We start from the raw sequence: 27,211 nt of genomic DNA, 5'->3' as shown, positions 1-27,211 counted from the left end.
TTAAATTTACTTTTCTTGTTTCTATTCTAAGTATCCACTCCTGCATGGGCTCGAGAAGGGCCTGCAATATCTGTAAATGAATAAATGAATAAACATTTCGCCATACGGGAATTTTTTTTTCTTTAGTCGAAATCTCGTATAACCGTTCATCCAGGAATCGAGCTCCGGTGGCTCGAACTTAGCTCATCGTTGTTTTATATACGTTTGTCTATAGGCAACCTACAGGCCTCCGTCGGAGCCGGAAGTCGCCTAAGAGAAATAAATAAAAAGGCCCATGGAGGTTTTTTTTTTTTTTTTTTTTTTTTTCGTTATACCGGGACGCCATCCGTTCCGAGTAGAGCAGCTATTGCGCGTGTGCTCACCGCCGCTTCGACGCGGCGGCGTTTGATGCACTTGACGCAAGCGGCGTCTGACGCTCACGCTGGTATACACACTCGGGGGTGTGATGCCACGACGGCAGCAGCAGCGACGGTTAACGATAAGGTGGTCTGCGCGGCCCGTAAGTTTTGTGCATCGGCAAACTGACCTCTTTCTCTCTCGCTCTCAGCCGTGTTGTCTCGGGGGCGTGCGCCGAGGTCGCCTGTTATTGGTTCGTCGTATACGAACTGTTAGTTACTGCACTACGTTTAAGAAGGAAATAGGGGAGAGGGCCCACTTAGAGTGGTTATAGAACTTGCCATATACAAACCACCGCTGCCGATGACCCGAGACAATAAAGACTTCGTTGTGGCGCGCGCTTCTGTTCTTGACTATTTACATTGCATGGAGAGGTTAACGTTCCGAAATGGCGCTTATGTGGGTTATGAGGGGCGCCGTATAACTCCGGATTAGTTCTGTCCTCCCTGGGGTTGTTTAAAGTGCACGGAAATCTAGGCTACGCGAGCGCTTTCACGTACATCGCCCGCGTATCGTGCCTTCCGCTTCCGGGAGTCGAACTCTCGACCTCGTGCTCAGCAGCAGAGTGGCCACTGAGCCGTCGCGGCGGCTCTTGTTGTGTTGTCACTTTCAGCGGTGGATTTATCCTGTGTCCGGTCGTTGTCCGCGTTCACCAAAACCCCGGAGAAGAATGAAGGAATGCTTTGCTATAGGACCCACACCGTATATAAGGCGCAGGTATGGATGGAGGCTGTGTGTATGCTGGTTCTAAGTGACCGTTCTCTTTACGAGCGATCAACCGGGTTGTCTTCTCTTACCGCAAGTCACTACTTCTCGTGTGAACGAGAAGAAATGGAACCGAGGGGCTGATCTTTAATAATCATATCATAAGAAGCCAGCAAACAATAACACCAAGGACAACATAGGGGAAATTACTTGTACTTAATAATTGAAATAAAGAAATGATGAATTAATGAAAATGGATGAAAAAACAACTGTCCGCGGGTGGGGAACGAACCCACGTCTTCGCATTACGCGTGCGATGCTCTCACCATTGAGCTACCGCGGAGCCGTTTTCCCGTCCGCTTTCTGGGGTATTTATGTTTTACAACTCGAACTAACCCTGGGAGTGTTAGCCAGCGCCACCACTCACAAACCATTGGGCGGATGTGGAACATCCTTTCTGCCGCAGGCGTCACGAGCACGTGATCTTTTTGGGTGATGGCAACTGGTCAATAAACCCACATATGCTACCTGAAGGCATCATTGTTGTCGGATTCGAGCCCTCGTTATGTAGTGAACGACAAGAAAGAAAACGGCTCCGCGGTAGCTCAATGGTGAGAGCATCGCACGCATAATGCGAAGACGTGGGTTCGTTCCCCACCTGCGGACATTTGTTTCTTCATCCATTTTTATTTTCATTAATTTATCATTTCTTTATTTCAATTATTAAGTAGAAGTAATTTCCCCTATGTTGTCCTTGGTGTTATTGTTTGTTGGCTTCTTATGATACTTCTCGTGTGCCATACATGGGAGAACAAACACTATCTATCCCAGCACTGCAGGATTGCAAGGGGCCCTCGACTTACATGGAAAGTCGCCGTTTCTCGAGCTGACCGAGAAATGATCGCTATATTTCCGAGAAACGATCGCTATCGCACGTCGCTCTGTCTCTTCTTCGATCCGTTCTCTCTTCTCAATCTCTTTATCTCCAAAGCGGTTCACGTAATTCTGCGAACGCGCTAAAATCTCGTGTATTTGAAGCACTGTTCCGCGCTTTGCGCAACCTGGCGGAGAGAGATGTAGTACAGGCCACCTTCTACGCAAGTATACCGTCCCACAGGTTTGCCCGCACGTTGAATTGCGAGGGAAGCTTGCCAAGTTCGACTACTGCGGCCTTCCATGGTTCCGCGGTGTTTTGCCGAAGCGCACGGCCGAGCGGCGGACGAGGTACCTTAACTATCATTTGTGCATATCGATAGCGTTTCTTCAAGATAATCTGAGTGGGGACAGAGACAAGGATCCCAGTGTGTCTGAACACGCACGGAATGCTTGCCGCCGAGTGTCCTTACGTAACCCCGAGTCGTCGTGCCTGCGTATACGCGTATGCACGCTGGAGCTGCCGTGCACTCAACGGGCACTCAAGCATGCAGTGGCCCTGCATTTATTACTGCAAGATATCCGTACGTATGCACTGTGCATTTCTTTGGACTGCCTGATCTGAAAACGGTATGTACCATTATGTATAGCGGGTGTGGCTGCTGACGGCTTGATGGAACGATTTTCGAAGCTTCTATCTTCCTTTCTTTATATTTTTCTTCGTTCTGAAGTCCTTAGTTACGTTGCATTTGAGCGTCGAAATCATTCGATCCGTCGGGTGATGCATCGGACCTGTAGAAAACGTGATGGAAACTTGTATACGTTGCTTTGTTACTATATGGTCGTACGGCGAATCGTACGGTACTTACGCACACGTGTTTCGCGCTAATACTCAATATCGCTGGCATTGTGCTTCGCTGGCATGGCGAAGAAAGTTCGAACGGCCCATATAATCGTTCGGTCGCAATTTAAGGTACACCCTGATCGATACACACAAGCGAGCGTTCTTGCATTATTTGGACATCGGGATCCGGTATAGCTGCGGACAGAAGTCGAACTCGCTCGTGCTCAAGCTGCAGATCGCCAAAGCTACTGAGCTACCTTGGCGAGTAAATGGCTTACTCTCATTTACGGACTACTGACGTGACCCGTATATAGCTTTCACTACACTGCGTGTTGTCTATGATACGGAGCACAGTAGGTTTCCATCTGTGCTAGGAGAATGTTAATAGATACCTGTGTCCGATGCTCCTATACGTTCACGCCCCTCGACTAATACCCGCGCCTACTATATCTGGTGCCTGGGTCTTGTCGTTGGAACACGTGGCAGACTTTCTGCACCCACGTCTGTTGCTGCTTCTTTCAGTTGGAAGAGCACAGCGTTAAGCCTCTTATTTCTGCCGCCTTTGTTCCCGTTTTTAATTACGTGTTTAAATTTTAACGATCCCGCGCAGGATGAGCTCCCGTTGCAATTCGAAGAATAGAATCGCGTGGGCGCTTTCTTTGCGGATGAAGTAGGTTTTGTTTTTTGTTTTCCGTGCCGGATTGCGCACGCTTTTTTGTGTGCGTCGTAATGCTACTGTTGAGTGAGTGGGCGTATAAGCCAATGAGTGAAGCGACGAAGCGTGGCTTAAAAGGACCCTGGACGAGCGTCCTGGTGCATTAGGCGCTTACTTCGTCTTCAATTAACTGCAGCTCATGTAGCACCTTTCGAGTTAAGAGTAGAACGCGCTTATTCTAGCCGTCGCCCTTTACGTATAGTCGCCAATCCTCCCGGCTAGTTTTCCGAGCAAGCCATTTGACGTGTCGAAATATTGTGTTTATCAGCTGATCGTAGCGCGACCTGCGATAAGGAAGACGATGTTAGAAAACTGGCGGCCGGAAATTCGGAATATAGGAGGGAAATGTCGCTGTCGATGTGTGTGGTAACTTGGTACGGAACGCCATACTCATTGCACTTTTTGTCACCAGGCCAACATAAAGTTCGTAATTTCGACCTTCCTCTGTTCTACGCCGCTTCCCGCTTGGCTCTTAACTATGCATTTAATTTTTTTTTTTTTATGACGGCATTTCGACCTTTTGTATCTACAGAACTTGCCGTTGTAGATATCCGAAGTCGGCGTCGGCGGTGTGACCGAGCGATTGCACCAAAAATGGCCAACGGCGCATAGACGTCCGTAAAAAATGCTCGGATTGACGTCAAATTGCTCAGGGAGGTTCCTAAAAAAAAAAAAAGAAAAAAAAAAGTAAATTAATGGCTAAGAAAATTTTGTACATTTCGGTCTTGGTGGGGATAGAACCCGGGCCTCGCGCGTGCGAGACTGAAGGTGCGGCCTATTTCACCGAAGGGACTATACAACGCTTTCGTATTTCCACACGTGAGCATTCTTATGTGCCTCTTGTGTAATCCCGTACATACCCTCTGTTTACTCGTCGCTTTCTTTTCTCTTCGTCCTCGGATGCACGCAGATAATCGCTATGGCGAACCCCTTTTTTTCTCCCTATTCTCTCGGGTCCCCTTTACGCGATGACAGAGTGCGCGCCGTGGTGAATGCCCCCCTTTCTGAGCTTCCTGAAGTGCGCGCAGAAGCAGCTTGCACGGAGCGTCTTTCATTCTTGCCCCCTCCCCTCTCTCTCTCTCTCCCCCTCTCCTCTTCGTCTCCCCTGCACGGATGAGAAGCCCTTCCATGCAACGCTTCTCCTCCTCATCTAATTTCCCCGTTTAGCCGCGGTTCGCGGGAGCTTCGTTAATCGCTGTTTTCCTCTTCGGCGGGTGTATGGCGTTCTTCGTGCCCGAAGAACGAGAGGGATGTTCTGGCGTGCGCTGTAAATAGCCCGTTTTCTCGCGGGAACTCCCCGCTTTGTTCTTGCTTTTATTATTTTTTATGCCGGTTACTTTTGCTCCTGGACGGTTTCTCTTCCGCCCGTCGCGCTGGGACGTCTGCTCTTGGTCTCCGGCCGTTTGAACGGAAGACGCGTCTGTTTGCGTTTGCCGAGCGAGGATGTGCTGCAGAGATGGGCATGCGGGGGAGGGGGGGGGGGGGAGCAATTGCAGAGTGCGAGTCGTCTTATATGGTGTTTTCTAGAGGGCGAACTGGAATACTCGGAAGAACTGTTCAAAAAGCACTCTCGCTGAAGCGCGCGCTTACGCGATCCCTCGCGAGAGCGCTTTTGTGAACAGTTTCCGGCGTTTGTGTATAGGTCTGCTAGAAGACGCCATTCGATCGAAAGGAGTTCGGTATACAAAGCTCTCGCGCTTTCTCTGTCAACGCTGGTTGTTGGGAGGGCTGCTTTATTTACTCTTTTTTTTTTTTTCTCCTGATCACGCGTACGCATTTGTCAGTCTGAGATCACGTCAGCAAGAACGACACCGGAACACACTTAGATATTTTTGTTTGTTGTTGTTGTCTCAGCTTTTATTATTTTTTTTATTTATTTAGACATATACTCTCCGAACGCACTCGTCGAAATCGCGCGTCAGCCGCTACAGTTGCTTGCCTCCCCTTTAAACGAAGCGCAGTGAAGAAAGCGCGCGAAAATCTCGGTATTGCAATAGTCGTGCCTTTCTTTACGGGAATGTTTCGTTCCTTGGCACGTAGGGGCAAAAAGAAAAGTTTCGCTGTCTCGTGATTTTCCCGTCTTCATTTCTTTCCGCGCGCAGTTTTTTTTTTCTGCCTAAGCCAGGCGTATATACTATTAACTCGATTGTGCGCCCCGTGAGAGAGGACCTCGTGTGTGAGAGGTTGGTGGCCGCCCTCTATAGCTACCTGCTCGCGGCCGCAACCGTTAGTCGGAACTCGCGCTCGTTTCCAGACTCGCGAATCGGTGGTGAGTATAGTGTGTATACGCGCTCCGCCGCAGCTCCGCTTTGTTCCGTGTCTCGTTCGTTTTTTTTCGCGTTCCTCATAATCGTAGGCCGCTCGTAAACACGTCATCCCCGAAAACGGCCGCGGCGAGCGTGTACTTTCGGTCACGTTAAGCGGTTTTCGCAACCGTTCGCGACGACTGCTTTGCGTATTACGCACACGCGGTCGCGAACACAAAGGAGGTGGGGCCTGCCATTCCTTTTTTTCCCCGTTTATTTCGTTCTTAGGCGCGGTTATATGCACGCAATGAGAGAACTTCGGTCGAAGGACTCCGGGAAGGTGTAGAGAATGGGCTTCTTGAGAAGGAGTCTGCCTGCGAGTCCTTCGAATCGTGAGAGTCGGTTGGTTCGCGCGGTAATTTATCGCCTTTCACGCGCGCTCGTGTGGGTTCCGCGGGCTCCGTGTTTGCCGAAACCCGAACGATCGTGTCTCTCAGTAATCCCCTTACGGCGAGCCTAGGCGCCTGCCACTTCGAGCGCGTCATATATAGCACGAGCATTCATTAAGCTAAATGCTTTGTATATCTGCGGTCGCTAAATAAGGTCATTCGTGCGCGCGCGTGTTTGCGAGCTGTCGCCGCAGCCTTGTTTGTTGGGATCACCGCGGGTGAAAAACGTCTGGATTCTCTTCCACTGTTGGCTGGGGTGCTCGCTGAGGATCCGCCCTTTCTGTAAGCTCCGTGCATTTCGTTTCCTATTATATAGGTACTTTTTTTCTTACTGTCTACGCCCTGTAAATTCGTGAAACTCGATACGTGCGATTATTCAAGGTTGTTGAATCTCCGGATATCGGCTCGGAACTTTTTTACTTTCGATCATGCCAATCGTCGACGGAAGCACGTGGAACTCTTCGAAGGACGAGGCGGCTGGTTCGAAAGTATTGTGCTTCGTTCGCGATTTTGTTCTGTTGGAGTGAACCTTCATTGGCCCATCTAGCTACGTGTAAGGCACTTAATTGTGACGAAGAAAGGAACTTTTTTTTTTTCTTAACACCTTTTATGTCTGCCAAATGTATCTTTGATCGCCACCTTCTACTCGGTGACCACATGGAAGGACTCGTGATCTCGAGTGTAATTCATTTTGAATGGCATTATAAATTTCATTTTATAAATGCGTAATAAATGGCACGACAAGAATGGTTAATTTAAGTCACAAGCACGAAGATTGGACAGATCTGTATATGTAAATACCCATATAATTACCATCGTATATAGCAGAGCGTTCGCATGGAGCGCCAGCTAGAGTTCCAGGCGATGATGCGACCCATTGCTTGATCTGACCACGTGGTTTGTCTTTCTGTCGCGCAGGCGAACGGCTCGGCTGGCGGCGCGGACGACGTCGGGCCCCCGCCGGTGCGCGTGTGCATGCGTCCCGACGCCGAGGGCCGGTTCGGCTTCAACGTGAAAGGGGGCGCCGACCAGAGCCTGCCCATCCTGGTGTCCCGGGTGGTGCCGCACACGCCCGCCGACACGTGCTCGCCGCGGCTGCGCGAGGGTGACCAGCTGCTACTCATCAACGGCCGGGACGTGGCCGGCCTGTCGCACGATCAGGTGTGTACGCTTTCCTGCGACATCGACTTGTAGCTGCTAGCCTTTGTCCGTTCATCTGTTGAGAAATAAGGCCACGGGAATCGTGAACTGCGTGTTTCGTTCGGTTGAACCTGACGCGGGCCGTACAACTATACTCGGGAGTTCTTTTCACTGTCACCCACACACGCCTGTTGTTATGGTGGTGGCTTGGTCTGCACGGGCTAACAGCGACGTCCTTCGGTCTCTGTCCTACAGCAGTAGTAAGGTGTTCAGGGCTGCTGAAGGGCAACCGGGCAAGCTGCCAATGCGTGCAATGCGCAGCTTCCCAGTCTTATCCGTTGTTATATCTACCGTTACGGGCGTGAGCTCCTTGATAATCTTGACTTTGGTGGGAACTAGGCGGAACGCCACCATATCGAAAACTTTGACCGCTGCTGTTTACTGAAGCTTGAAAACTGGAAGAAGCTAATGCCTGAGCTCTAATTATTCTATTTTCTCTGGATAGCAGCAGTAAGGTCACCTTCGTGCGGGGCTGGTATTTTCACACAACATATATACCGGGTGTTTCAACGAACACTTCAAAAAAAAAAAATTAGAAATTCGCTGTGGTAGATAGCGCAATTCTAGTCCATGAGCTGGTCTGCTCGAAGAGGCGGACGTTAATTGCACAAAAAATTGAAATGCAAAATCGACTAATTAACGAAAAATCAGTAATGAAGTTTTTAAGTAATTACCTTATGGCTTTTATCGCCACAATGAAATTTCTGGCCCGGTCATTTTTTTTTTTAACTAAAGCAAAATTGTCATGTTCCGTAGGAGGGGGGGTCCGGTTCTAACCGAGCGGAGGTGTGCTAATACGTTTTCGAGCCTCTCTTTCTTTATTTAGGCCGTCTCGTTCGCTTTAGTAAATTGACCCTGGTAACCGTAGACACCGCCGGCGAGACCCCGGTCACTTCCCTCGCACTCACGTGGCGCCGCCCGAGTGTTGGCGCCCAGGTGAATCACCTGGCCGCCCATCGATTCGGTCTCCTTGCTCCGACCCACGCTGGCATCGATTCCGGATCCGCGACGCCTTTCCTGTTCATCTTTTTACAAATCTTTTTTTGGTGGGCGATGCGCGCAAAGCCTGCGTGCCGTTGGCTCCTTTCCGCCACAATCCAACGCAAAGCGCTGGGCCCTCTCGGGCGATGTCCACGGAGTGCGTGACCGAGCTTGTCGCATAATTTTCGTTTTTTTTTTTTTTTTCCGTAAGCGTCTCGTGCTCCATAAAGGCCGACCGCGCATCGTTCTGTCTAGTTCGCGATGCAAAGAGTAAAGTGGCCTGTGTTATCACCTTCTGGTCGCGTTCGCGTGCCAGGCGCGTCGCCAAGCGCGCTCTCGAAGATTTGAGAGCGCGCATGCTGCGCGCGCTTGTCAATGTAGTTACCTTCGTCGTCTAAAGAAAAAAAAAAAAAAAGGAACAGTACGTTTGTGTTGTAGGGTTGCGCGTCCTGCTAGTTTCATGGAGTGATCTTTAGACATGAATCGTTAACTTTCCACACCAGCTACTGAATTCGGCAGGTCAGGAGGTCGACTACCGGCATTAGAGCCCTTGAAAAAAAAATTTAACAAGCAGATACGAAATGCGTAAAAATATTTTCCTCGCGGCGCTGCGCACGCGAGCTGCCTGCACGATGCGCAGGTGTTCTTGCCGCTGAACATACGCGTCTCGCGTGGGTGCCACCTTCGGAGGGCGAGTGGCGATCGCCTCCTTTTCTCGCGTATCGACGCTGCGTTTCCTTCCTTCCTTGCCATTGTGGGACCCCGTTCTTCCGCGTGCGCCGCCGGATTGCGTAACCTCCTTTCCCCACCTCCGCACCCGTCCTCCTCCTCCTTCCTCCAGCGGTTTGTATTTGCGCGTGTGGTCATCGCAGTTCGCTTATCGAGCGCCCCGGGGCCTCGCTCCCTCGCTATCCTTTATTTCTTGCTTGGTGCTCGCAGCGCGGTGGTGGTGGTTGCGGCAGTGCCCTTGTTTGAGCTCATTAGGGAGCGGAACCACCGTCCTCTCTACTAGAGCCTGGCCCGGAGGAAATCAACAGTCGCGCTTGGAGACAGGGCGCCACGCGCGCGTGCGCGCGCGCTGTCGCGAGGGGCTTGGCGGCAGCGTTGAAGGGAGGGAGGAGGGGGAGAAAGCGCGAGAGGCACTGCAAGCGACGTCGGCTCGCGAGAGCCCGCGGGTCGGCCAGCCGCCAAGTGTCCCGCCGCCGACGGAGAGAGGATCGGGCTCGTCTTCGGCGTTCGCCGCCGCTCGCTCCGATCGACGTGCGCGCGTGGGCGACCGCCGCCGCCGCTCGCGCAGCTGTTCACGGCGATGCGCGCGCGTACTCCACCTCGGTCCGGGGCCGCGCGGCGGCCGCGTCGGAGCGGCCATGCCGAGCTGTGACTCCGCCGTGGTCCGGGCGTGTGGCCGGGGTTCCGTGCGACCGGCGGCGGCGGCATGAACTGCGCCCGTGCCAGCGTCGCCTCGGTGCTGGCGTCGTGGAGCCGCCGTGTGCCTCCGTCGCCCGGCGCCACTTCGGGCGCCGCGGCGGGCGGCTGCTGCGTGCCGCGCTGGCTGTGTGTGTTGTACGTGCGTCGACTGAGGCCCGGCCTGGCCCTCTGGCTCTCGCAGGTGGTCAAGCTCATCCGGGCGCCCAAGGACAATGGAGAGCTCGTGCTCACCGTCAAGGCGCAAGGTGAGGACGCCGAGGAGCTTGCCTCTTTTGCCCTATGCTCTTTCAGGGACGTGTGTGTGTGTGTGTGTGTGTGTGTGTGTGTGTGTGTGTGTGTGTGTGTGTGTGTGTGTGTGTGTGTGTGTGTGTGTGTGTGTGTGTGTGTGTGTGTGTGTGTGTGTGTGTGTGTGTGTGTGTGTGTGTGTTGTGCCTCGTAGGAATCTAAAGCTTTACCATAGGGTAGCCAAAAGTTGTAGTGTGTTGGATGAATTAGTTAACGGTCATCAATACCAAAACAACGCAAACGATGCGCGTGTTTCGCCCCTTGTGTTGTTGTTTTGGTCTCGAGCCGATGGTACTAATTACCGCTTGACTGTTAAACCTTATTTATTGTACATCGCAGGCTCCTCTTCGGTTAGGTTGCACTGTTATGTCATAGGCGCTGTGCGAACCACAGCTCCCCGCGATGTATACACATTATGAACGCTGCGTGAAGGCTCTCCGCGACATTGACGCGCTTACGCTACGCTCAGCAACCATCGACATGTGCGTGTTGTGTGGGCCTCAGGCGCGCACAGAGAAGCAAGGGAAAACATTCTGGCTAGGCCCCCGCATTTTCCACGTACCCGCGCCGGAAAACCAACCAATCTTTGAATCCGCTCGGTTGCTTCGAGCGTGGATCGCCTCGTCCTGTTCTTTTGTTTAACGGTGGTGCCTCTCAACGACAGTTATCGCGTGTGGAATTCCAAGTTTGCAGTGAGGCAGCAGAAGAGAATAACAGGTACGCCGGTACGTCAGTTGTTCGCAATGCAGCATGATAACCTGCGACGTGCACGCCCGTACCCTTCGTAATTGAAACAAGGACTGGTTGAAATTAAAAGTGGATGCGGGTAATTATTCGTCGCGCGCAGCAGGAAATCAGGTGTAGTGCCTTGATAACGTTGTCGATTGTTACTGGTCGGAGCAGAAAAACAAAACTCGGGAGATCCGCGTGTCAGTAGTCTTTCAGTGCCGGTTCAAGCCGTGCTTTGTTGAAACTTTTGTTAAAACGAGCAACGCTAGTTTTGAAAACGCGCACGCGCGCGCGCTAAAACAAAGACGCGAAGAGGCCCCTTAGCGTTTTTTTTTTTTTTTTTCTTCTTTAACAGCGGAGCTGTTTAAGCCGGGCGTGATGTGTCTGCTGAATCCAAAAGTCCGGTAGTGCAGAAAGGGCCAAGCGCAATGGCACATACCCCTGTGAACTAGCGAAGCTGAGCCTGGCTAAGTATTGCTAAGCATGGTTGGGACTACTTAAACTTAGTCAGTCATTGATAACCAATCAATAGCTGAACCGGAGAATTCCGGAAAATGCTGGAGATGACTTGGTAGTGCTTAGCCTAGCCCAAATACGTGGCCAATACCTTGCGATAGCCAATCAATAGCTAATCGATTATCGATCAATAATCAATAAATTTCGGAAATGCTGGGGTTGACTTGGTAGTGCTTAGCCTAGCCCAAAAGCCAGGACTAGCTAGGTGCCCATCAGTTCCGCTGTCTCGTTAGCATTGCGCCTCCAGTGCAAGCTGCGCTATTTTTTTTTTTTTTTGCTTAGTTGTGTTTTTAGCATTCCATCTATGTTTTCACGAAACCTTGAGTTCATATACCAACTTTTCTAACTTCCCGCAAAGCTGAGATAGCCGTTAGTAACTTCATTATGTAAATTATATTCGCCAGGCTGTATCCTGTGTGAGAGCGAAAACGCGTTGCCGGTGCCTACTTAGAGAGGTTTTCGCGACTGCGCTTTTCATAGCTGTTCGGGACTCGACTGATGGCTGCTTCGCAGCAAAGTTCTCTCCTTTCTCTTTTCTTCTCTCCTCTTTACTTCATCGCATTTTTTTTAAAATTTTTTACATGCGCGTAGCTTCGTGTATAGAGCGCCCGTCATGCGTGCGTGCGCCTGCGCGAGCTGAGTGTCTCGAAAGCGCGGCGCGGCGCTCTCGAGCAACGGCGACGAACGCGGAAGTGATTTCTCTGACCCCAAGGCCGCTCGCGCGTGCGCGCGTAGGTTGGGCTTCTCCTCGACGGTACCCTCCTCGCGGAGAAGCACGCTTTACGAGCGGGTTGTTACGGTGACGGCTGCCGCTCGCGCGCGCGCTCGCGTCTGCTGCTGGTGCTGCTGCCGAGTCGGGCCACACGGTGCTTTCACCGCGGTCTGTGTGGGAGCGTATCGATCTGGGCAGGGTTATGAGCCACAACAGCGGCTTCTGGGATTTCTTCTCTGCGCGCATCGGGGGCTTAAACCGCGGACTTGCGCTGTCCCAGAAAAGTTCGGATGCAAGGGGGATAGACGAAATTGTTATTGGCGTCGCTGTACGCTGGGCAGTGCAGTGTTTTAAAGTTCGGGAACAGATTTTATACCGACAGCACCGCGGCCTTGTACAAATAGGGAAGCGTGCACAACGGACAGCACCGTCTGTACGCTGGTGGGGGGGAATAAGAAAAAGGCGATACTTTAGGTCAGCGGGGAGCGAGGCGGATGTTGGACCGGCGTTGTTCCGACGATGTTTCGCTACTCTAGATGTACTTCTACGTCATACTTTAAGAATGAATTTTATTTGGACCCTATCGAAATCACGTAAGCAAGCACCGAGTAACACAGTTTTCCCTAGAAGCAAAAGAATAAGCCGTGCGGCTCTTCGCTCCCACAAAATAAAAATACATCCGAGGGGGAGGGGGGTACCACCCAATCGGACAGCGGGCGATCGGACCATTAATTGCAGCTGACTGCTCCGTCCGCCGCTTTTCTAGCGGCAGCGCGCGCTCCCTTTTTTTGTCGCCTCTGTTTCGCGCATCGCGCCGCATATTATTGACACTGTCTCGCTCGGTTCTCCCTTGCATTTGGAGGAATGCGGAGCGTCGACGAGTTCGCAATTAATTGTGTCGTCGACGTCTTTCTTCCCACCCACCCCCTTTTTCTCGCCTCTTCCCTTTCTGTCGTCCCCATGTGCGTCGCTTTTCCCTTTATGTGCGCTCCCCCTCCTCTACCACTCCTCCGCTTCTCCCTCCCCGTTGCCTTTCTCGTCCCCCCCTCTGGGCGCCTTCCAGTCCCCGCAGGCGAGCAGATCGAGGAGCCCGACTTTCAGTACATTCCGGACTCTGCAGTGGCGGGCCGGGGCAACCGCACCGGCGGGGGAGCGCTGGCCGAGTCGATGCTGCTCTTGGCCGAGGGTCTCGAGAGCGGCGCCACCATCGCCCAGTTTGAGGTGAGGGCAGCACGCCCGCACATTCCCTTCTATTTCACCCGAACCCTCTACTCCTTTCTTTTTGTTCTTCTTGTCAATGTTGTTCTAATTGAAGAGCTTGCAGTCGGATCAAGAGGTCCGAGAAGCGATGAGCTTTGTACCAAGTTACTATCAAACACACGTTTCCTTACTTTTTCTTTCGGACCTGGTTGAACTGTCAAAGGTCGTAGGCCCCGATGTGAAAATAGCCACAGTGTCCTTGGCAATATTTTCTAAATGTCTCTCTATTTTATTTATTTATTATTTTCCACTTTTCATGGTGCTCCAGTGAGTATCCCTCTGCCTCTGAGTACAAGGCCACAGATACGATTTGTGGCCGCATCAGCCGCATCACACTGGGGCCAGAACAAGGGGAAAGGAGAGAGAGAGAAAAAAAAAAAGCAGAATGTTTACTCAGATTTTGGTGTACATTGAAGAACCACGCAGTGTGAGAATTAATTTAGTCCATTCTATTGCACTGAGGCAAGGTGTACAGCCAAGGTGCAGATTTTTGTCTATTGCAATAGTCACATTCTTTTCGTTAAAAGGGAAAAATTTGTCATCTACCCTGTTGTAACACGAAGCTTACAAAAGAAACCCACACAGGTTCTTCAGAAAGAAATCTTCACAGTTGAAGAGAAAATCATCATGGTCCGGGGGATCGAACCGGGGAGCAGCACCTTTCTGGGGCAATCATTCTACCATCTGAGCTGACAAGGAGGCTAGCAGGTCGCAGCGTGACGGCGAACTAGTCGACAACTGAAAGCATTGAGACATTCAGTTAATTCTTCTTGTTTTTAATGGCACTTTCCGAGTGCACAATATTTGTATGAGCAGCGCTTGGAATGAGCCAGGTGGTATGCAGGCAGTAGTTTAAGAAAGGATGCGACTTACTGCGTAATAGGTGCATGAAGTGGCAGGGTGCTCGACGAGCATGCGCAGTAGAGTAGGAGAGAGACAACAGTTGCTTCATTTCTGGTTTGTGAAATCGATACCTGCTTCCTTTGCATCAGGCTGCTATGAGCAGTTGAGTGCTGATAATGTGTTTCTCCTAAAAGTACACAGCTCTGTGAAAGCTATGAGGCTTCATGTGAAGCCAACACTAAGGAAGCAGTGGTGACTGGTGACATCAGTTATATTGTGAAGGCCATCAGACTGAAGAAAATGACGTAGAGGAAGACAGAAAAAGATTATGAGCATTGGCCAGCAATTGAAGGAAACTTGTGTGCAAAAACTCCCTTGAGGTGGTCATGGCCATGGTTTCTGGAAAAGTTAGCACCTAAACTCAATGCTCCATACAATGGTACCCAAGTGCATTGAAAATGTTTGCAATGCTACTTGATTAAATGTGTAATGACATTTAAAAACATCTGGATACAGCCTCAGAGGTCTTCGAGTATACTTTTCAATCTGTCCTCAAAAGGTGTATACGAACCATGAGCTGGTTGTACATTATGCCAGTTCAGGTCACCATGCAATGAGACTGCAAATGTATTGCCTATTTAAATACATTTAATGTACATGTGAGTGTCAATCTAATGGAATTCAAACTTTGATACTGTTTGGGAATCATGGAAGAGCAGTGGCTGTTAGTAATAAGTGGGCAGATGCAACTTCTAATTCTGTTTTCCAGTTGTGCATGGCGATATAATGTATTTCAATAAAATGCTTTTCAACCTAAATACACCTACTTACATGTTGTTATATCTTCTACTCTAGCTGTTGTATTCACATTATCAGTGTCTTTTTCTCCCTCTCTCTGCAGCAACTTTACCGCAAAAAGGCAGACTATACAATGAAATGTGCCAGGCTGCCTGCCAACCTGTCCAAAAACCGATACAGAGATATCTCCCCATGTGAGTGTAAAAACACATAATCTCTTCTGTTTTTATTTTTTAACTTGTCATTGTGCACTGCATTAAAACATGGAGCTTTGTGAGAACTGGCAAACTGCTCTGTTTAATTTTTTTTTTTTTGTAGTGGTTTTGAGCAAGTGATTAAGTGCTCACTGTCTTCTCAACAAATTGAAGCTGTCTGTAGTATATATGTTGCCAAAGAATAAGTCTGAATGTGTTTTGTGCTGCATTTAACACAAGTCATGATGTACTTCTGTGCCAGTGTTGTTAAAGGGTACACATCAAGTGGCTTGTGCAAGTTAAAAAAAAAATTGTTTTGAAAGACAGCTCTTGTACATAGAGAGCGAGAGATGATCAATACCAGGGTCATTCGGGTGCTGTGCCTGAACTGCCAAGGTAAAGCGTGTGCAGACACATCTACTGCATGATCCTTGAAACCATCATGCAGTGCACTGTGCCATATTTCAGAAGCCACGATAGGCTTGTGGTTGTACCATGTGTGGGCAGCTTGCCGAGATGATCAGTGCATTAGCTGTGCTTAATCGTCAGCTGCAGTTGTGTACCAGTTTAATGGTGTGAACAAGACATGTGCCTCCTTCTGTAGCAGAACATCTATCCTACACAGCATTTTATGCTTGGAATAACTCTTTAAATATTAAGTTAGGCTAGAAAAGTTTTAAACAGCTTGCCATTGTTTTTTTTTCCTCACCTCAGCATTTTCTTGCTTTTTTTCTTCTGAACTTGTCTTCTGTGTGCTGTGACTGATGAATGCATGAAAGCTGTGCTTGAGTGAAAGTGGTATAAGTACTATGGTACGAAAAAAATTGAAGGCAACAAAACACATTCATAGGACTGACACCTTTTCTGTCAATGTGTGTTTCTTTGTCCTTGCTTTTTCGTGCCATAACACTTATACATGTGTGTCTGACAAACTGTCTGAAGCAAGAGTTCTGTGCTGAATGGAATCTGTTATGTTTTCCAGATGATGTCACTCGAGTCATCCTTCAGGAAGGTACATCCGGGGACTATATAAATGCTAGTTATGTAAATGTAAGTGTCTAAACTTGTTTTGTTTCCAAGCATTGTTAAAGGGACGCTAAAGTTACGCAGTAAATCAGTTGACTGCTGGTGGGATACTCCTTCAAAACTTTGCCTTCCTTTGTTTGGTGGGTGGAAGTTGGTTAAAAGGTTGCTTATTAGTGGAGATAAAAAATGACGTCATGTTTCCTAATTTCTCTTGACATGTCGTGGTGCTGACATCACCTCAAGCTAGCATCAGCAACCATCTTTCATTTTGAAGTGTCGTTTCATCAAGCCTCTGATGAGACTGACCTATCACAATTATGCCAATGTCGCTTGCTTAATATGTTTCTTAGTGGCCCTCCAAAGAGGTGGTGCTGCATAGGTCTCACTGGAAGTTATTTATTCATAGAATCAACTTGTCGTCAGATGCAGCTCTGTGGTGCCAGCAGCATTATTCCTAATTGCATAAATGCCTTACTGCAATTTGCCTAAGTTGACATGAGCCATAATGTTTAGGCTAGAGCAAGCTTGTAGCAAAAAGAGTTTGGGACTTCTATATGAGCATGAATGGTTAATCTAAAAATCTCCAAACATCTTAACTCATCACTGTTGCAGAACACTAAAACGTCAATAACTTTTTATGTGGAGATGCTTTGCTGTTCTTAACAACCTTTGTGTTTACAGCTTTTTGAGCTCATAACCATTTGATGGACACGGTTATTGATCCTGCTCATATGTGACTGTTATGGCACTGTAAACAGTGATGTACTGCTATCTTTTATAGTTGCGAAAGTTTGCGAAAGCACCATCTGGTTTCAGTAAGTTTGTTATCTAGTCAAGTTAATGTAACTGGTTACAAACTACATACAGTCTTAAGGTTACAAAGGCTGCAGTGGCACCCTCAATCAGTAGTTATAACGTGAAAAGAACATACATAAAAGGGGCAAATAAGAGCATGCACAATGGGCCTGCACATTGTAAGACATTGTTTACTGCAGCGAAAAAGAGTGCTACACCATTTTTTACAAGCAAGCAACACATCATGAAATGCAAAAAAATATGGTTATACAGGAAAGATATATTTAAGCTCAAGGTGGAATATATGCAAGGATAATGTTAACATAAGTGAAAATAGAAGAGCATTTCATCATAGGTACCTCAATAAAGATGGATGTCATTTTTTCATAGTGATATTTAGGCAGAAGAAAATTGGCATTTAATGCTTACTCGGTAAACTTATGATTTGTAACTAACTTGAAATTTAAGAATCTGTAAGAAAGAAATCTGCATAGTTAGTAATCTTTAAAATACAATAGCAATGTGGTACCTAAACTTGTCATCAACTGGTGTACCAGTTTTTCCAAAACATCGAAGTAGCATTTGGACTGAAAGTGCTATTAATAATAAGTAAATATAGTTGTTTTAGCATTTAGATATCTAACCATTTTGACTTATGCCTAGAACATAGATATGTTAAAAATAGGTCAATATGCATGTAATCTGTTGCATTATTGGTGTTTGCAAGACATTGAATATGCTTCTGATCCAACACTGAAATTTAGTGAAGGCATACAGACTGGAGCTACGTTTTTATGGCAGATAATCTTGTCCAAATGATGTTACAACAGGTGCTAGTCGCCATATTTTGCTGCATTTCAAGCATTGCCTATTGGCAATCTTTCCCACATATTGAGGCTTAAATGTTTTGTTGCTTTTCAAAAAGTTGCTGTCGTGTATCGCTTTGTGATGTCTGTTTCCCTTTCTTTTCCATGCAGATGAACATCCCCACGTCGGGCATTGTAAATAGGTACATAGCCACACAAGGTCCTTTGCCCAACACCACAATAGATTTTTGGGAGGTGAGGACTGACTTCGTTGTATAGCTAGTCATCGCATATTGCTTGCTATGTCAATTAAATGCTAGTTGATACAGGACTGTATTTTTTTTTTTTTTATCAACGGTCTCTCTCTCCCGAGTTACTTTACTTACGCAAGTCATAACAAGAGCACTTGGGTACTGCAATATTATAGAACTATGTGAATTTACTATATGTAATGAGGTCTTACATGTTATAAATAGGTGAGTACAAAAATGTACATTTCTTTTCAGCAAACAATTTACCTGTGATTGGACTTGCATAAAGAATCCCTGAAACACTTTTTTGAACATAGTGACGAAATGTTGCCAATCTGTCGTAGAGGCTGCTGTGAACATGTGAGCTAAATATTACTGCACTGCATGCAGCAGGGAATTCACAATATCATGTCAAAAAATGGCGAAAAATTACTTGCTCGTCGCAATGCTGTCGTGCAGTGTCGTCGAAAGCAGCTGGACCCGCCAGCACTATTGGCTGACTTCGTGATCGAGAGGGCATTCTCAGTAATATATAATTGCTAATGTTGAGTTAATAATGTTGAGTCATATACATATGAAATCACAAGATAAGATGATAAAATAAAGGCCTGTGCTCATAAAAAAAAGATTATATCACTTTGGTAAGCTAGTGGAAGCATAAAGACAATGTCAAGATTGTATAACTCGAGAATTTATAACAATACAACACGAAAGTATTTCCTTAAAATCAACATAAACACCAAGAGAGAAGAAATTTATACACTGTAGAAATTGCTGCAAAATATTACAAAACACACATTCACAAAAACAAAAAGAAAAAGGAAGTCCACAAAAAAAAATGAAAGAAAGAAATCACAGAGAAAGCAGCTCTTCTAACAATTTTATTTTTAATGTTCATTTTAAGGAATACAAAGAAGAGGTAATCTTAATGTCTGTAGGAATTGCATTCCTAACATACAGGTAGATTAGTAAAAGAGAAACTGAAGGCCAGACTTCCTTTTATTTACTGTGGTACCAAAACCTCAGCGCCAGTATGTCAGTGCAGCATCTTGGATTTCATATTACTTTCCCGTATTTGAGTTCTTGTGGAGTAGTAAAATTTCTCAAAACTTGCCAAGTTCTCTCATTGGCTCCTTTGACATGCAATGTTGTCTGTCTTTTAAAAAAAATAACTTGAGCCGAGTAGGCACTGTCAAAATCCATGACGTGTCACAGGGAACCGGTGCAGAAACAAAGATCGAGGTTGCCACCTGTCTTTTATTTTTGCATCCTTTCTGACTTATCAAGCCTCCTTTCACAGTAAGAGTGGCCATATTGGCATTGTAGAAAGTTAATTTACTAATAGAGCCCGTGTTATTTTTCTGTTTGGTGCCCCTTTCAGGAGATTAAATGCATTAGCTAGATAACTGCACGTGGAACAGCCCAAAAGTTTCAACCCACAGTGCGAGCACACGCATTGAGATATTAAATAAAGCAACCATTGTGAGCTGAGCGTTGCTCTTTGCAGATGGTTTGGGAGCAGCAGTGCACTCTGGTGGTGATGCTGACAACACTGGTGGAGCGGGGCCGCATCAAGTGTCACAAGTACTGGCCAGACCTGTATGAAACAGACACCTATGGCCACCTGCAGGTCAGTGGGGTCTTTGGGCAAGCTTGTGTACACAATTGTTGAGTCATCAGGTGGCAGAATGACACCAAAGTCATTCAGGAAAGATCATGGACACAGACAGACAGGCACACACTGTTTCCTCACCCGTTGTCTCTTGTGCTGTTAGTCAACTACAGTTAAACCTGGATATAACGCAATTGACAAATTCCCGAAAAACTTCGTTATAAAGAGGATTTCGTTATATGCAGGTTCGGCACTGAAAATTCGAAAAAGAAACGCTTACCGTATTTACTCGATTCTAACGCGCCCTCAATTGTAACGCAAACCCATTTTCCGCTTTCGTTGAAGCACTCATCTTTGGAATGTATCGGATCTGTGGACGCGTGTCGTTTCGCACAAGCGCGAGGCATCGGAAACGAAGAGCGAGTGTCACGATGGCTTCGTAGCGTCGTATAGTGTTACAGTAGAACCCCACTGTTACATTCCCGGGGGCTGCGTTTTCCCGGCTGTTACGCCGTTTTCGGGCGGTCCCGGCACAGCTCCCATAGAACCCAATGCATTGGTAACCCCGCTGTTGCGTCGCAACTGTGGCACCGTTCCCGCATCATACGTTGCAAACTGCCACCCCGCGCCGGCCTGAGTGGCCATTTTGACTTTTCATGTCGCTTGGCTTGGCGGCTTGACGATGGCATCGGCCACCCAAAGTGCCGGGGGCGACAACTATGGCTTATTTTCGGTTTCCGCCACCAAAAGCATGGCCCTTGAGATCCGTATCTGCTATATAAAGATGGTGTCTATGACGCGTTGTAGCCCTAAAATTGGTTTCGGCTCATAGATATTCCGTATGAAGTCCAAGGGTGATAACGCAGTCGCCGCGCGCCGTGTGCTGTATGCGTGAGGGGAGCCGACGACCGCGTCTAAATCTCGCGCACGCAAGAAAAGCAGGGAAGAAGCGCGCCTTCTTCCGTTCCGCTCGAGGCACCGGCAAGGGAGCGAGGGATAGCGGGGCGGCGTTGTACTGTACTCTGGCATCAACTGTGTACTGCGCGGCGGCGCGCAGTCACGTGGCCCGTATCTTGAAAGCGATCTGCGTTGGGGCAGTCTAGCCGTGTAGGTGCATCGGCGGCTCATAACTTTGTGCGTGCTTTGTGTTCTCGGCACTCAGTTTGCATTGAAGCGATAGACAACAGCACAAAGGTCACTTCACTCGCTTCTCCAGCGGCGCTTCCACTCGCCGCCAGCGTTTGACAGCGCATGTCCATGCTCATCGAGTGTGATGTGTCGCGGCATGTACCAGCGCGTCGGCAACATGAACTGGAAAAGGAGAGAGTGCCGGCTTTTTGGGCTAGACCAGCTGCAGCAAGCGGCAGGATCAGGTTTGAATGAAGGGAGGGGGAAAGGTCACGCCCGCAGCGGCAAGATCACCGGGTCAGGGGATGCAGGCCTGCCTCGCACACGTGCGCTCGCTTCTCATTCTGTCGCGGCAGAGAAGGTGCTTCCGGTTGCTGCTCGCGCAAAAATGACAAAACTTGGGGCGAAATCTCTCGGTTGTTGGAGAGGAAAATTCGTTATATCGAGGGAGTCTCCCGCTGCCACTTCGTTACGTAGAGGTCTCAAATACATGTCCTTCTATGGAGTAGTGGCGAGGAATGGAAAAACTTCGTTATATCCTGGAATTCGTTATATGGAGGTTCGTTATAAGCAGGTTTAACTGTATTCCATTTAGTGATGTGATGGTCACACTCTTTATTATTTATCATTATTGTTCAATATCTTGGCCAGTTGAAGGTTTTACATGTTCCTGGCTCAAGGCTAATTGCCAACACAGCATGTTGCTCTGAATATGGAAACTCTGATAAGACAAGAAAATCTTATACTTTTTGCACTTTTCTATGGTTTTTCTGCCACTGTCAGTAGTTTAGGTTGCTTTAATGGACACATTGATGTGACTGCTCTTTGGCAGAACATTATCTTGTTTGTTTTCATTATTACTACAAAAAAGGGGGTGTGGAGGCTACACAGGAGAACAGCCCTTACATAGTTATAATAATTTAGATGCGTAGTCCATGTTATAAAGTACGCTAGTACACTTAACTATAGCAGAGAGCAGTATCAAGTAAAGAAATATTGCTTATCATTGCCACAGCAGAGGGAAAATAGTTCTGATCGCACAATATTCATGGAATTTACTGATCGTCACATTATTACTATTAGGCAGTAGTGTTAACCCTATAGCAATGATCTGGATGTAACAGTACATCAGAGTGGCAATTAAGCAAACAGTCCCTTCATGTGTCGTGACAAAATGTACCATAAGTGTCTGTCCGTCTCTCTCTCTCTCCCTGTGTGTGCGTGGTAGGGGGAGATCTGGTGAGCGAGTAATTTCCAAGCAGGAAGGAGTTCCCGGACCAATTATATAATAGTATTTTATATATTTTTTTTCTTTTTTTTTTTTTTTGCTTAGAAGGACATATATTTTCCTTCCTTTCACTGCAAGAACAATTCTCATTCATTTTAATACAACATGTCCATCTTACACGCAGGTGTCCTGTGTACGACAGAAAGAAACACCATCCTTTGCTTTTCGTGAATTCACCCTCATAAACACACAGGTAAGCTGGTCAGTCCTTAATTGTTCTCTAGACGGCTTCGCTAAAGCAGTGTAGAGAGAGATTAGTAGTGCACTGGGACTATTGAGCGTCAGATTTAATGTTGCTTAAGCTCGTCAAAAGAAGTGTAATACTGGCCTATACTATTTCTGCCTGCCTTATGACTGCTGGTTGATAAATGTAGTGCAGCTCACACCATTTGTTTTGTGCAGCACTTCCAATATTATAGACAAAAAATAAACAAAAAGTGGGTAAGTTGGTGTCGTATGTGACAGGCAACATCTCCAACCTCTCTTTGATGCTGCTCACATTGCACCGAAAAGAATAATGTACAGCAAACAAGGACAAGCTCCAACTTCCATATAGTTTGGTTTGTGTGGTTTCTTGTTCTTCTTTCTAGTTTTATGCGGTTGCAAAAAAAAAAACAATGTATCAGAACCAATTGACTAGCCCAAATAATCACGACGGACTGACATGTGTACAGATCCTTGCAAAGGATATGTGAGGTTTAGAACCTTGCCCCAGCCCGAAATTCAGGCAAGCGTTCTTTGGTAGATTACAGCTTAGTGACATTGCTTTTTATTTTTATGACATGGTATTGTTTTGCGAGTTAAAGTCAATTTGGGGTTTGTGGGAGCTGGGTATATAACTTCACCTCGTAAATTAGACGATTTGAGGCCTGCTAGTGCTCATGAAGAAAGTGTTTGAATTCGAATGAAAAAGATGCCCCAAGTTAGCACAGAGCAATTTACGAAGCAGGAGTAATGCGTAATTAGCTAAAAAATGATGAAACCCGGATGTGCTTGTTCAAACTGCACATGCCTAGAACTGGAACTAGAAGTGTGGCTTTTATCGCCAAGAAATGTGGGCCAATCCCCGAGACTGTGCAGTCAAGAAAATTTGGATCGATCTTTAAGGTAGTGCAGCCTAAAAAAAAAAAGGTAAAGAAAAATAAAGGTTAAGTAAAGAGCTTTATGTAAGAGTAAGGTGGTACTAAAGCAGGGTAAGGCGGCATAGGTAAAGTTAAAGGGGTCCTGAACTAGGGCTTGGCAAAAAGCATAGTACACGGATAGCATATGCTGCTGTGAACATCTTAGCCAAGTTTTGCAGTCGTGTGCGCCGCGTGGAGCTCGCAATCGGAGCGTGAAGTCATCTTTCTCTCAAACGCTCTCTTTTCAACAGAAGCCTGCTCCTCACTCTTTTCTGAACGCTTTATTTTGTGAGGAGCAAAATAAAGCGTTCAGAAAACGCTCTCTTTTCAACAGAAGCCTGCTCCTCACTCTTTTCTGAACGCTTTATTTTGTAATATATCAGATTCCCATACGCAGCTGCTATTGGCCAATAGCTGACATCATTCAAGAAGGGTGTTTGGATCAGTGTGCTTCTTCCTACTGTTACTGTGTATATTTATTGACAAAGTTTAATAAACAGGCTTAAGTAAGTGAAAATCTGCTTTCACATTTTTATAATAATTACGTACTTCCAGAAGAAGCCGACTATCGCCTGCTCATACACGACCGCGGCCGCCCGCGTAGGAATTAAACTGTGGCCACTCTGCTTATCAGTGTTATAGTCGTCAGGTCTTGCTAATTTGGACTAGTTTTGAACACTCAACTAGCCTCGAACCACGCGAAACTTAAGGACAGACCTCACGCACACTTGCCAGTGCGCGTCTACTCCTGGCTGCTGCTGGTTAGACGCCTTGGCAGACTTATTGATAGCGCTTCAAAATGCACAAGTTTGATGTGGCTACTATCCATCGGTCAAGTTGGTGAAGGACAAAACTGGTCCGCGCCACGTAGCATGGTCAGACTGGAGCATGTGAGTGCAAGCACGCACTCAGGCCCTGTCGTGCCCAAAGCAAATGCTGCGCATATGCACTACAGTTGTGTGTAGCTGTGGTCTGCTGCATCACGTAGATACCACGGCCACCACGCAGTGCCGCAACGGTTCCACTGGTTAAGTGCACTGTGGCTCACTGTGGACAAGCACGTTTGGCTTAAGTTTGGCGCATCGTAGGTGCCAAGATCGGAAGTAGTGGCCGCTATGTTAACATCCAAAATCAAACTTGAACTCGCGCCATGGTGACGTTCAGTAGGCGGAGCGTTGTGAGCACACCCCGCTCCTCCGTAGCCTCCACAGTGCAAGGCATCGAAGAAGGAGCAGAAGCACCACGAAGGGCATTTGATATGCCAATAACTCTGCTTCTGGTGAACGCATTTAAGTACTTATTGCAGCAAAGTATTTCTGCAATAGCCTATTTTAACTTCAAATTCATTTCTCTACTTCGATCAAATGTTCTTCAGGGCCCCTGTAAGACAGCGGTAGACATTGAAAACAGAAAGACAAGGTCTTCTGGGGAAACCTCTCTTGCCACCTGAATAACAAACTTGGAAAAACGTGGAACAACAAACAAACCACACGGTACACTAGTGCACCCCGGAAGACCCTGTCTTTCTTCGATGTCAACCGCTGCTGACTCCTGTTTATTTGTGTTTTATTTTTGTGCTTTTCCAAATGTTCGAAAAGAATTCTAGTTTCTCATCAAAACTTTTGTCACACAGAACCGGGAGGAGCGGCACATCACCCACATGCAGTACCTAGCGTGGCCGGATCACGGGGTGCCCGAAGAGGCCTCGGAATTCTTAGGCTTCGTGCAACGCGTCAGGAGAAGCAGGGACGGCATGGTGGAGCCCACTGTGGTGCACTGCAGTGCGGGCATTGGCCGCACGGGTGTCCTCATCCTCATGGAGACGGCCATGTGCCTCATCGAAGCCAACGAGCCTGTCTACCCGCTCGACCTCACACGTGACATGCGGGATCAGCGCGCCATGCTCATCCAGACCTCTGTGAGTATTTGGCCTTGCCATTGTTCACAGCCGTATTTATGCGAGCATGTAACAGGCGAAACATGAACAAAAAAAACTACGATCCAAACAGCAAAGCTAGAACATTGCTCTTAATTAATACTTTTGACATGCGAATCTGCTGTTCTTACCAAGGGAAAAAAGAGTTCCATCTTCATAAGAAATACATAAACAAAATTATTGATATCTTTTATGTGTTTGTGTTTGAGTTCCTTTTTTTCCTGTTGGTAATTTATTTGTGTACATTAGTATGCCGAAATGCAGAGAATGGAGCATGTAATAAAGTGTGCATACGAACTGTTGAATATAATATCAAGGTTTTGGCTGGGCTTAAAGAGCAACTGCAAATAAATTCGTAACTGTGGAAATGGCCTGCACACGTCATCATCAAGAACTCCCAAAGAATGTTAATCCAAAAATGGCGCCCATTTGTTAACTCAATTTTATCATTTGAAGAGTTCAGTGCTGCTGCGCTTGGAATAATCAGGTCTAAAATGCACTCACTGTGGACAGGACAGCACATTTCATATAAAGCAAGGTAAAACAAGGGCTAACCGTGTAGCCAAACCAGTGCTGGGCAGTATTGAATATACGTCTATCTTAGATACTCGTTGGGTATTGTGTACCTGTATCATGATACGCCTGGCGAGATGTGTATCAGTATCTGCATTTTCGATACATGAAAGAATTTATCTTGCATCTTAAGATACAAGATACTGCTATTGCAACCTCACCGTGCGAAACTATAAACGTTGAATTAACTCCAGTTCTTGAGCTGATACTGCTGCCACTAAGCCACCTAGAGGCAGTGACATTCTTTTATCCTTTTGCCAGAGCCCTCCAGCGAGGGCAGGCAATGAGGTCTGTGCATCCCTATTGGTGGAGCAGAGTCACGTGGTGGCGCTCAACAAAAACAAACACGCGAGTGTCTGCTTGTTTTGTTTTCTGATTTTTTGTTTTTAGCTGTGTCGATGCAGTGCACTTGCTCAACACAAACTTTTTTGTGCATACGCATTTGGTGCTACATTATATAGATCTAGAATAAGAAATTGGCAAATGTATCGAAGTATCTTAAGATACAAATGGAAAGTATCGTATCGGATACAATAGTTGTGGTAGTATATCTTGTATCTGTATCTCAAATACTTGTTGCCCGAGTATCTTGTATCGTGATACAATTGCAAAGTACCAGCCCTGAACGAAACTAAGGAATTCAGAGAAGCAACAAGGAATGCTCCACTGGTGGTATTGCAAGTAGTAGTATCAAGTTGGCTATGCAATAAGTGCAAAAGCAAGAATAAAGGTTAGTACCTACAGCCTTAGGCAGATCAAGAACTCCACGGCACACCCACAAATAATGGGGGAGGGGGCGTTCGCGAGGAGATGCAAATCAGTCTTGTCTTATAAGTTCTGAATTCTGTGCTTAACATACGTATAACACATGGATACTCATGCAGATATCTGTCCCCTTCTTTCACCTGATAACTGTATAATTTTTGTTTACTTATTAGCTAACACTTGAACAACTTTCTGTGTTGTTGCAGAGTCAGTACAAGTTTGTTTGTGAGGCTATCCTCAAGGTGTACAATGGTAAGTCAGTTGCTGTCTCATCATTGACTTTTGTCACGTTTTCTTGACTCTTCTTTGTTCTGTGTTAAATCGCATGGTTGGAGTGGCTTACTCGATTACTTCTTTCACAGAAGGTGTTGTCAAGCCTTTGCCCGAGTACCAGAGGTAAGGAATTTTTTGCAAATTATATTCAGGTCAGGTTACTACAACTTTTTTTAACTGGCTGGCAGGTATAGATTTAAGCATTACATTATTACAATCAAACATTGATATTAAATCAAACAGATTTTAAAGATTTTGACAATACACTTACAGTAAGTTTTATCAGTATAGTAAAGCGTTTTTTTAATTACATTTTTAGTTTAGATCTTCTTTTTCTTTTTTATATTATGCATGCATGGTGGTGTACCTTTGTGAGAAGAGTCTACATGAATGTGTTATGCAGAATGCACCGCTAGCATTTGCCAACCAGACACTGTGTTGGCACATGCACTGAATGAATAGA

At 46.9% G+C, this 27,211-nt stretch overlaps 1 protein-coding gene and 2 non-coding genes across 13 annotated transcripts in view; 2 read left to right on the top strand and 1 right to left on the bottom strand.

The window, feature by feature from the left end:
- Positions 1-27,211, top strand: part of LOC119441840 (tyrosine-protein phosphatase non-receptor type 4) — a 356,409-nt gene that overhangs the window by 323,156 nt on the left and 6,042 nt on the right. For 9 of the 11 annotated variants that reach the window (XM_037706473.2, XM_049661658.1, XM_049661657.1 and 6 more), the window contains 11 exons: positions 7,147-7,389; positions 10,019-10,082; positions 13,143-13,300; positions 15,084-15,174; positions 16,157-16,224; positions 17,973-18,056; positions 19,560-19,682; positions 22,205-22,273; positions 24,835-25,119; positions 26,682-26,727; positions 26,838-26,871. In XM_037706473.2, coding sequence (XP_037562401.1) covers positions 7,147-7,389; positions 10,019-10,082; positions 13,143-13,300; positions 15,084-15,174; positions 16,157-16,224; positions 17,973-18,056; positions 19,560-19,682; positions 22,205-22,273; positions 24,835-25,119; positions 26,682-26,727; positions 26,838-26,871 — 1,265 coding nt within the window. Of the gene's footprint in view, positions 1-7,146; positions 7,390-10,018; positions 10,083-13,142; positions 13,301-15,083; positions 15,175-16,156; positions 16,225-17,972; positions 18,057-19,559; positions 19,683-22,204; positions 22,274-24,834; positions 25,120-26,681; positions 26,728-26,837; positions 26,876-27,211 lie in introns of those variants that run through there. The other 2 variants (XM_037706472.2, XM_049661656.1) reach the window with 2 other exon arrangements.
- Trnat-cgu (transfer RNA threonine (anticodon CGU)) lies at positions 1,373-1,444 on the bottom strand. The gene has a single exon. It is a non-coding gene; the product is annotated as a tRNA-Thr (tRNA).
- On the top strand, positions 1,696-1,767 carry Trnam-cau (transfer RNA methionine (anticodon CAU)). Its single transcript has one exon. It is a non-coding gene; the product is annotated as a tRNA-Met (tRNA).

This window comes from Dermacentor silvarum, chromosome 2, assembly GCF_013339745.2.
Source record: "Dermacentor silvarum isolate Dsil-2018 chromosome 2, BIME_Dsil_1.4, whole genome shotgun sequence".
Taxonomy (NCBI): Eukaryota; Metazoa; Arthropoda; class Arachnida; order Ixodida; family Ixodidae; genus Dermacentor; species Dermacentor silvarum.
Note: the sequence above shows the minus strand (reverse complement) of the source record. Positions and strands in the feature narration are given on the sequence as shown.